Here is a 10,932-nt window from a genome sequence, read left to right on the forward strand (position 1 = left end):
TGGGTGCGCACGCGTATCATACTAGGCATGCATGAGGAGCCCCAACTTGTACAACAAAATGCTGTGGAAATATATGGAGTCGTGATTACGCGCAACTTCCGAGCATCACTGCAAAAACCTGCACTAAATAGACTTCATTGTACTCGAACACGTTTATCTGCGACGTAGGTACATTCGCACAAGTCCGCTTCATGCGCTATTTTGATATTTATAAACAACAGAGGAAGTTCTCTTTAGTATTCTTCAACGTCCTCTTATTTTAAGTGACATCGAACTGTCCATCCTAAATAATTCCAATGATCGCAACGCCGCACGTCCACAACATACTCGTATATAAGCTTTGCACGTGTACGTTTCAGAAAACGCACTTCCGCCGCGGGTTCATGTACGAGCCACGCCGACACTGGAACGCCCGGTTGAAGCTGATCGAGTGACGTAGAGGTCCGTTAACGCGGTACCTGGCATGCGCCCGGCGCCCATGGCGCAGCAGCTGGTCTTCGTAGGCGGTGTCGTACCTCTCACAACGGTTCAGTGCAAAGTGCACGAAGAACAGCTGGTCATTACTGAACGGCAGACCAGGCAGCGTGCCTTCTCTACTGGTACCGATAAGCCGGCTGTACGCTCGAAAGGCCGCCGCCACAGCCAGCAGATCGCGCACGTCCTCGCGAGCCGTACCATTGGACGAGAAGGGCACCGACGTCGCCTCGCTCATGGACAGCCGGTCCTCGCGCAAACATGATTCGGCCACTGCGAAGCGGTTATGCAAGTCCGTGTAGTTGGAGCGCAGCTGAAACGACACGTCCCTGAATACGTCCATCAGAGCGGAGCTCATCTGGAGGAGCACGCGGGGGAGATGGTACTCCCAGAAGGCGTCCTGATGATACGTGCCTCGCACGGCACCCAGAGGCACGAACAGCGTGCCGTCACCGAGCACGCGACTGTCGGCTTCGAACAAGTCTAGCGGGTAGTCTGGGAACGGCCGCCGACTGGCCGCCAGGCGACGGCGCTGCCGCTGTACCACCATTTTCCGGAACAGGTCGACCGCTCGTAGGTTAGCCGAAGCGCAGTTGAACGGTCGGCACTGAGACGTGCGGAACGCGAACTTCCGCCACTCGGCCGGCACGAAGAAGGCCGTCTTGAGCGTCTTGACGCGGTGTTCTAGCTTGGCCAGGAATGACTCCGTCACCCAGGACATCTCGCCGAGGAACTCGAGGACGTCCCTCTTGGCGTGCTCCGCCATGCTCTTCAACACTGGCTCGTTCTCGTCGTGTTTCGACTGAACGGCCAGCAGGTAAGCCGCGAGTCCCGGTTCGGCTCGCGCCGCTATTACAGTGCAGACGTGGCTGCGACGCTCGCCCCAGCCGTCCTCCCAGCCGACAGTGTGCGCAACTGCTACGTCGCTCAGCTTGCGAAACCGCTTGCCCGGCAGCATCGGCGCGTACGCGAGCGCTAGTCGGAACCCGAGATAGTTCAGCACTAGCGCTGGTTTCGTAGAAGACACGAGCCCGAGCAAGCCAACCCCGAGTCGCTTGGGCTCGTAGGTCACTTTGGTAGCGGTTGTAATTGTACGGATGCCGAAAATGGCGTTCGTCAAGAACTCTGCCCAGTTCCACTCCGCAGTCGACTCGAGCTCCTTGACGGACACCGTCACGAACTCTTCAAGGGGCGCGCTGAGAAGCGCCACGAGTTCCTGCTCGAAATCGAAGAGCTCCGGCATGGGCATGTGGGCAATACGGCGAGCCGCGTCGATGTACCAACCACGGTGCGCGTTGGCCACGTAAACGAAGTCCGGGAAGAGTGTTCGTGCACCGTGCAGCATGATCCCGCTGTCCGTCAGGCTTACGTGCACGAACGGTGAGACACCGGTGATTCGCAGGAGCCTGCCGGCCACAGCTGCTGAACTGGCGAGGCTCCAGGCGTACGGAAATCCGCTAAGGCCGACGCTGTCGAGGATCTCTTGGAAGACGAGCTTTTCTGAACCAGAGGTAGACATGTTCAGGCAGGCACTATACAGGTCGAACATGGCGCGGCTTCCCGTGTCTTCAGTGCCGGCCGCCAGCATGGCTGTCAGCTTGTCTTCCAATTCGCGCGTGCTCATGACAGCCTCGGAGTACATGGCCTCGCCTTGTAATTGGTAGGTGGCGCTCCAGTTTGCGCAGACGTACTCATAGAAGTTGTCGCAGGGGTCACCGTCTTGGAGGGACTCCGAAATGTACCTGAATCAATCAGAAATGGGGTGTAAAATTTAAAAAGATACATTGAAAGAAGCGATTAAAAAGACATTCTCACGTAATGTGAACTCGAAGGCCGCTTAGAGATTCCTCATAAACTCAGTAACTGCTGTAAAGCAGTTCTTTAGTCCTTTTTTTTTTCGCGCTTTTCACATCAAACAGCGTCAAAAAGCGCGCCAGAGGAAGTAACACGATAAAAAGGAAATAAAGTCCTCGTGCTTGACTGACTTACAAGAAGACGTCAGAACCACCGCTATCCCGCCTGACGAGTCTACCAACCACCTTGAGTTCTTTACTGTGCAATTTAGTCTAACCATACATGTGTCGTCCGTTTCTCCCTTTGTCCACGTTTTTCGCGCAGTTTTTACAGAATGCATTACCAACTCGCCCAACAGTCTGTTCTTCTAAGATTTTTGTTCTTTTTTGCATTTCTATTTCCTTCAAATGCGGTCACAATGGCCGAAAATCGAACCCGCGTCTTCAAGATTAGCAGCCCAACCTCAATTTCACTGAGCTTCCACAGTGGTTGTGCCTGATCAGACGAGCCAATAAAAACTTTCCAATAAAGCTTTCTACCAATGAAACTTTTTCTCTCTCTATCTCTCCCGCTCTTGGCTAGGACTCATAAATATTATATTAGATTTCACTGGTATGTCATACTTTAAGAGAAGCTTACAATTACGCACCAACCGCCGCGTAAACGCACCTTGCAAGAAGATGACAGCTTTCGCCTACGCAACTCGGTGCCGAGTCTCGCCGACCAGGCTTCAACGGCGACGACGTGGCGTCACGGCTTCGCCGGCCGGATTCAAGCAAGCCCCGAGAACCGGCTCCAGGGCCGCTCACTATTCTGTGCAAGGCCAGCGATGCGCCGATGCCAATGACGACCACGCCCAAAGCACTGCAGACGACGCAGAGTCGCCAACGAAGAGGCTGAGAACGAGGCGGGAAGATAGACGTGGCCGCGGTGGCCGCCCACGGAGTCGCAGGAGCTTCACCACCGCCGGACATCTCTCGATCTTCTGCGTTTTCTTCTGCTTGGCTCCGAACGCACTAGAGGATGATGATGATGACCTTTATAAATGGCTCACACCCACTCGGGGGGATTGGCCAAGAAACGAGTAGTTTATAGGTAAAAGTGGTCACATGTGAAAATGAATTATAGAAGGTTAGAATATCTTATTAATGCTAATTTAAAAATGCAGAATCAAAATCGCCCCGATTCAATTAAGAATGTTTGGACAGCGGAACAGACATCCCGGTGACAATGACCTAATGACGATGGTGACGATATCCTCTTCCTCATGGTACGCACCCACAAATGGCGATGGGTCAAGAACCGGGAGGCAGGATGTTTAAGGTACATTCCTATGAAGCTAAAGGAAACTGGAATCTTAGATAAAAGCAAAACATTGAATAAATTACGTGCGTATACTCCTGTGCACGCGAGCATGCAATCCGTAGCGGGATTGATGAAATCATTAGAATTTTGTCGGTTTTTGTATGTACACGCGAAAACGTGGAAAGGTGGGCAACGTCCGTGCCAGCTATACCAAAACTATAATTTCGTAACTCATAAAGAAACAATAAAAATATAAAAGGAAACAAGACATTCAAGAGTGCCAACGAATGGGAAACAAATGTTGCTGGTAATATAACGACGACGATGAAAATGCTTGGTTGTTGTGTAACGCTCCGAAACTTCTCAGCGGATAATAATAGCCTCTCAATTTTTACACAGCCGGCTCTGACATGGCCTGTCCTTTCATGCTTTTACAACTCAATGAAGACAAAAATCTAATGAAGGGCACTATAGTGTAGCTTCAACAAACTAATTCTTTAGCATGCCGCTGTACCACATCGCGGGAGCATTTCTTGCTTTTCGGCTCCTTCGGAAATAGAATGGAACTACAAAACTCTAGCCGGAAGAGAGAGATAGAGAAAGCTCTTTAATGAAAACCTTTTCATCGGTAAAACACCGTAGCCACTGAGCCACCGTGGCGAGTAACGGGAAGTTAAGGAGCCGCTAAGAGAGATAGCAAAATCCGGGGCCTGTATTCGCAAGAACCTCTTAAGCTAGAATTCATCGTAAGAGAAAACTTGAGCCAATTATGGTGATAGACATATGATCAGCGATTTATTATCAGACATATCATTAGGTAACCGGCAAATGACAAAGAACACCTACGGAGTAAATGCTTTGTTGATTAGACACCTGGGAAATGCGTTGTGCCTTAAGGCCTTAAAGGGGCCCTGCAACACCTTTCTTAGTTATATTGGAATAGTCTCATTATTGACGTATGACTCTTCACGAGTCATATGCCGCAAAAATTTTTCGAATCCGTCAAGTCTAAGTGGTGTTACCAAATTATAAAGATCACGTTCCGCAGCTTTCTCCCTCAACTCAAAGCCGCGAGCGCGCGGAAAGCTGCGCGGTGCGTGAAGGGAGGGAGGACGGAGGTGCGAGGAGGCGCCGAAGAGTTACGTATGCGCCGGCGGCTTTCTTTTTTCTTCATTTTTTTTTCTCTCTGGCGTCTCGGCGCAACCACGTGGTCTGTGGCGCCACTTCCGGTCGGCTTGCGTGGTCGTCGTCGAGCGGAGCCCATCGCACTGTGTATCGCGCGTGCTTGAAAACTGCGAGTCGGTTTGGTAATGTTGGGTGTGCACCTCGAACTGCCGTAGTGTTTTCATCGCTCTGCCAACCATGGACGCAAACCTGCGTGCGCGTTTGGAACGAATGACAGCTGAGATGGGTTTCGACCCACACTCCGATACACCGCCTCGTCGCACTGCTCGCGCTTGAATCGTATTCAACACGGCAAAGCTGCGTGCACCCTTCTCCCAGTGGCGGTACTTCGATGCTGTTTGCTCTTCGAATGCGGGCTGACAACAAAGAACTAAAGACTAGAAGAAAGGATCGTGGTTCATCGGGCCGGCGCGGACCCATCCCCCGGCTGTCTGCAGCTACCGTGAAAATGCGAGTCTGCTTGGTTACTGTGTCGCGGTTTCTCGGGCCGAGGTACGGCTCGATGACATACTGAACAGACAGCGAACGGGACTCTCGCCATACAGCGAACACAGGTATCCTAAACTAGCCGGCGCCAGCATTGTTATCGGAGAAATGCTGCACCGCTGCCTCGGTCGGTCGTGAGAACGTGCCGACGATGCAGTTTTCAGCTGACGAGGCAACACTCGAACGGCTGCCACTCTCAACGGCAACCGGCGATGGTCAAAAGCACAGAAATATTCACGATTTCGGCACTGCGCATGGTGAAGAAAACGCAAACACGCAACTACGAGCAGACGAGCTGTCGGTGAGACCGGAAGTGCTAATATTAATGTTTGTTCGGTGTTTTAACGGCATAACACAATATAAACATACATATTATCTACTTATTGAACTCAAAATTAACAACGAAGGTAATAACGAGGGTGTTATCGGGATTATAACATCAGCCAATGGTGGAACTGCCGACAATCGCGTCATATATTGCCGACTAATACATCATTTGTCGAGAGAAGAGGGAGCGATTTTCAGCTGACTTTGAGAATTTATTGTAAATTCCAGGCCGCTCGCTTCGCTATAATATTTGGCTCGCGTGTTCTCGGGAGCCTCGACTACCGATTGGCAGCGCTTTTTGACCCTTCTCAAAAAGTGTTGCAGGCCCCTTTAAGGTCGTTCAAGCCAGGCATGATCTAGTTCGCTTGTTCACAACTTTTCACTAGTTCACTTGTTCACAACAGTTCATAACCACGGCATTGCTTTTAAAAAGTTTTTTTTTCTTGTGTGGAAAGAGTGCATTTATAGGTGTCTCATCATTTTATTTCTTTTCTTTTTTCGCTGTACATACTGTACTTACTGTACTTTCACTGTATTGCATTTATATATTTATGTTTTACATAGACATACTGAGTGTTGTGCTATATCGCGGTCCGGGCTCGAATTCGTGCATTGTCAAGCATTCAGTTGACTTTTCGCCATCCCTTTCCATTGAACCATTAGATAAGAGATGTATGCTTCAAATTATGATAAATAAACTTTAAACTTCTAAATTCCATCAGTGGACTTGGGTTTCATTGCTATTTTTTGCGCAATATATGCACAAGATATTATATTCGCAATTGTGTTTACATGAAGGCCTATTTACAGTGCGGTGAGGTGGCGGTCGGTAGGTCTCACTAAACCCGATCCGTTCGCCACAAAGCCCTTCTCTCGGTCAGCACGCGTGTCTGTCAGGCAAGAGGGGCTTAACAAATTCCAGTCAAATACGCTGTGTAAATAGGCGTTTCGTTCCTGCCCGGATCAGACGCACTAAGCGCTACCGTTTCCTGAAGAGGCAGATAGAGAGAGAGAGAGAAATATTTTAGAAAACTTTACATGTCGGGGCTTACTCTATGCGGAGCCTCCTACTTTAGACTGCTTGTTCGATATATGACATCAAGAGAAACTGAATGCAACACGCGTCTAGCTCAGGTTAGAAGTTCAGGTCATGGATTATGGTTTAAATAATGTCTACAATACCTGACGGGTGTATGCATAACAGCGAAGCCATTTCGTTTCGAATCGAATTTTCCTTTTTTGTGCCAGCACCGGAAAAATTCCCAGCCCAAATTTTTGCAAATATGCTAACTAATGTACATCTCCTATTGAAGGGGCTGCGACATTTCATTGTCACTTTTCTATTCAGATGTACCGGGTTTCGAGCAAATACGCACCCATGACGCATAGTAAGATTGTACTTTGCGTTTACTTGGGAGGTCCTGCAGGACGCGCTTAGCGCGTACCGGGCGCCTCCCACGTAGGGAGTGACAGGGATTACCTTGCCGCCGCGGGAAACATATATTCATAACTGCATTCACAATTATTTTCCCAGGAAAGACCTTGTCCGTACAAAAAATGTTCAATGCTAGGTGTTTTCTTGCTGAACATTCCGCCCAAAGCGAGACGCGTGTAATAATGGTTGGTAGTCGCCAGGGCTGGGCAAAGATACATTGAAATTGTATCGCGATACGATACAAGATACTACAACAATGATTGTATCCCATACGATACATTCCAATTGTATCTTAAGATACTTCGATACATTCGCAAATTTGTTATTATATATCTATTTAATGTAGCACTAAATGCCTATGCACGAAAATGTTCGCTTGAAAATGTATTAACTGCGACCAATTTTTTTTTATATGAATGAATGTGTATTAGCATCTCAAAGGTTTTCTACTTCTTGCTCAAGGTATATTAGTTTCATACGGAAACAACTTATTGGCGTTGATTTAGCTGCTTAACATGACAGCACTTTTTACTCTTCGATTATAGATGTTCTTGCTTGTCGTTTTGGTAATTGGTGGGAGTCGCTGCTCTGCTTGCCGATCAGCTAGCGGGTTGCTATGTAATCATAAGAACTTCAATAAGAAGCCTCCGCACGATGGTGCAAATACCACTGTGGAGTTCCACCTTTCCCGTAAACGTATTACTGTTTTCGCAATAACGGATCACCGGACAGGTGTACGTCACCAAGAACATCTGCCCCCCAGAAACGATACAGACATATTGTACAGCGGCACGAAGCGCCACTGTACTAGCGGTTGCGTATGAAGCACAGCGAATAAGCATAGAAACACGATACAGGCAGCACCCCCAAGAGCTAATAATAGTTGTTGCGTTTGACTTCCCAAAGCCACGATATGATTATGCATTTATAATATGTATGTATACAAAATTTTGACGTGCCAAAATTTTGACCACCTGGGGTTCTAAAACATAAATATAAGCACACGGGCCTCTAGCACTCTCCCTCCATCGGAATGCGGCCGCCGCGACCTTCGGGTCAGCAGTCAAGTGCCATAACCACTAGACCACCGCGGAGGGTAACCCCTAATAGCTATGAGAATAGCTATGGAAAATAGCGTAAAACGGCTCGCTGGGACCCTAATGAGAAAAACGGAGCATTTGGTATAACAATGTTTCTCGAATACCTTTGGTAACATATTTAAAATGGCTCTTAATAATTTGTGGTATTACAGTGGAAACTCAATTTCGCGATTTTACTTAGTAGTAAGCAGAATTTTTGTTACTGTATACGCCAGGCACGCTCGGTTCATTCTATATTTGCTCTCAACATCGCTTTTACATAAAAGGAAATTCTACTCGACTATAAGTATGTAAACAGTAGCAGAAATGACGCTAAAAGCAAGAATAAATCAGAGAGCTTACCTTGGCAGTACCTTAAAGCATATTGCAGTAAGCAGACCAGCAAAAAACTATATAGAATCATATGTAACGTATGGGATGAAAAAGAAAGAAATCTAAGAAAGAACGTGTGCTAACAATCAAAGTATGATTTTAAAAACTCTTTGAATAAAAGAAAAAGAGACGTACGCCAAGATAGCGGTTGTCATGTGAATGCTTGTTCTCTTAGATCCAGCATCGGTGCCGGTGGTTCTATAGCTGTTGGAATATTATTTGCATATAAGGTACTCTTAGTGCATGTAAGTCAAACTTACATCCACGAGATCTTTCAAATCGCCGATGTGTGAAAGCCACTAGACGCTACGCAATCTCCCATGCTCGCATTCTTCAGACTTCGTAACGAAGCACCACGCAAGAAAAACTTCGGTAATGACACTACAGCGGCATCAGAATGTGTGCAAAAGACTCCGCGCGCATTGGAGTACGCGGCACAGGTCAGTTGCTAATTGCCAAGTGTCACGGCACTGTCACAACTAAAAGGAAAAAGCGATAAAACGAAAGGTCGGCTGGGCGTACGTTCGCGCGCTTGTCTATCGAGATGACGCGAGCAACACCACGTGACTGCTCCACCAATAGGGACGCCCACAGCTCACCACCTATCCTCGCTGGAAAACTCTGGTGGAAAGATAAATGTCACAGTTTCGCCGCAACGGCGAAGCAATGAATGCGATAGCAATAAATTGTAATGTAACGCGAAGAACGGAAAGCAGCTCGAAATTGCCAGCGCGTTGCTCGAGCCCAAAGGACGCACGAAAAGAACGCACACTGGACGAGCGCGAACTAATGCGTCACAGCTCGACACTTGAAGCGCACTGCTCAAACATAAAGCAGGACGCACGAAACGAACGAACAGGTACACACAAGACGAGCGCGAACTAATTGTCACAGTTGTTACTTATTTCTGTTTGAACAGCGCGCTCCTTTCGCAAACGCGGCCGCTGCAGCGAGCGAAGCGAAGCACCCCACCGGCCGCCCCTTCTTTCCTCGAAATAAGCGCACGAAAGCGACCACGCCCTGTAGAGCAAAGAGCAACGTCGTTCGCAGGAGCGGGGCGACGATCTTTAAAGCGCGCCACAATCGCGCACGTCGCGCCATCTATGTGGCCACTAAGAAAGCATGCTGAATTACATGGTGTATATAAATAGTTCGCAGTTAGCAGGCTGAAAGACGGTGCTGTCGTGGCCTAACGTCTAACGCGGCGGGCTGCAAAGCGAGAGGTCGCCCGTTCGATTCCGCGCGTCGGAAAGAGTTTATGAATTATGTTTTTGTGGCTTTTCTATATATATACATACTTATACATATACGGTGAATGATGGCGACGGGGACGGACATTTTCCAGCTGAGACTGTCCATATAATTGCTATCGCAATAAAATAATGTCACGGCCTTCAGCTTTATTCTGGTGACTTAGTGGAAGCAGTATCCGCTTGAGAAGCGGCGTTCATCCGACGCTTATTGTTTCGCATGGTGGTATCTTGTATCTTAAGATACACGATACATTCTTCAATGTATCAGAAATAAAGATACTGATACACGTCTTGTGAGACGTATCGCGATGCAGATACAAGATACCCAAAGAGTATCTAAGATAGTATCTAAGATACATGTATCTTCGATACTGCCCAGCACTGGTACTAGTCGCCGATATTTCGAGGTCTTCGCTCATCGCACTTATTTTTTTCAGGAGAGAAAGCTCTAAAAAACTACAAAATTTCAGGTTTCCTTCAGACCTTCGTGCACTCTGTAATAAAGGTAAAAGAAACATGTAGTATTCAGCCGAGGGGCAACGAGACCGACAGAAAGGGAAATGAGATAGGATTCTTAAATCAGTCGTTGAAAGATTTCCCTGGTGCCTCTCCTAGCACGCTATATCGGCGTGTTTGATGAGAAATGAAAAAAAAATTTCATTTCCCCCCAAGAAAAAATTTCTGGCTATGCTATTGATACGGACAGTACACGTCAAAGGTAAACTATACACAAACAAAATCCACCAGCGAAGGCGACACACACAGACTAATTATAAAACCTCACTGAAAGCCTGAAGAATACAAGAGGTTTTTGCGCGGTATGCAAGGGTGGTGTAGTCGGCGGATCAATTTCGTGTCGCAGCTCAGTGATAGCAGTCATGCAATGCTTGTTATGGTCACGAAACTGCCGCGTCAGTTTCATATGGAGCCAGCGGCCGCCGCCAGAGGCGCAGCTGTGCTTGAGAGGCGATGCGAACGCTGCTATCGCTGGGGTTGTATGTGGGACAGCCTCGGTGTTTTAGCTTTCTAAACTTCCGCAACAGTCACTTCACTTTCACACTATTATTTTTAGCACTCAGCATGCATAAATACATTCCTGAATGCGTTTTCTGTTTTAAAATGAGCACCCGGGAGGGAAAAAACAGCGCAAAACATGCACTTCGCGGTGGTATTATCCGAAAAAATACCAGAATTCGGGGAT

The 10,932-nt window shown here is 47.9% G+C and overlaps 1 protein-coding gene across 1 annotated transcript; it reads right to left on the reverse strand.

Annotated features, from left to right (window-relative positions):
• Window positions 1–355: 355 nt before the first annotated feature.
• LOC119386338 (neprilysin-2) lies at window positions 356–3,242 on the reverse strand. Its single transcript, XM_037653661.1, has 2 exons — window positions 2,938–3,242; window positions 356–2,216 (listed from the first exon to the last, which is right to left on the reverse strand). Exons 1-2 carry the CDS (start codon window positions 3,240–3,242, stop codon window positions 356–358), a joined length of 2,166 nt encoding a protein of 721 aa, XP_037509589.1.
• Between the last annotated feature and the right edge of the window lie 7,690 nt (window positions 3,243–10,932).

The sequence above is a fragment of the Rhipicephalus sanguineus genome, chromosome 3, assembly GCF_013339695.2.
Source record: "Rhipicephalus sanguineus isolate Rsan-2018 chromosome 3, BIME_Rsan_1.4, whole genome shotgun sequence".
Classification (NCBI taxonomy): Eukaryota; Metazoa; Arthropoda; class Arachnida; order Ixodida; family Ixodidae; genus Rhipicephalus; species Rhipicephalus sanguineus.

Coding starts and splice junctions, on each gene's coding strand:
- LOC119386338 (XM_037653661.1), bottom strand. CDS start 3,242: ATGTCCGGCGGTGGTGAAGCTCCTGCGACTCCGTGGGCGGCCACCGCG. Junction 2,217..2,937: donor AGCTGTCATCTTCTTGCAAG/GTGCGTTTACGC, acceptor TGATTGATTCAG/GTACATTTCGGAGTCCCTCC.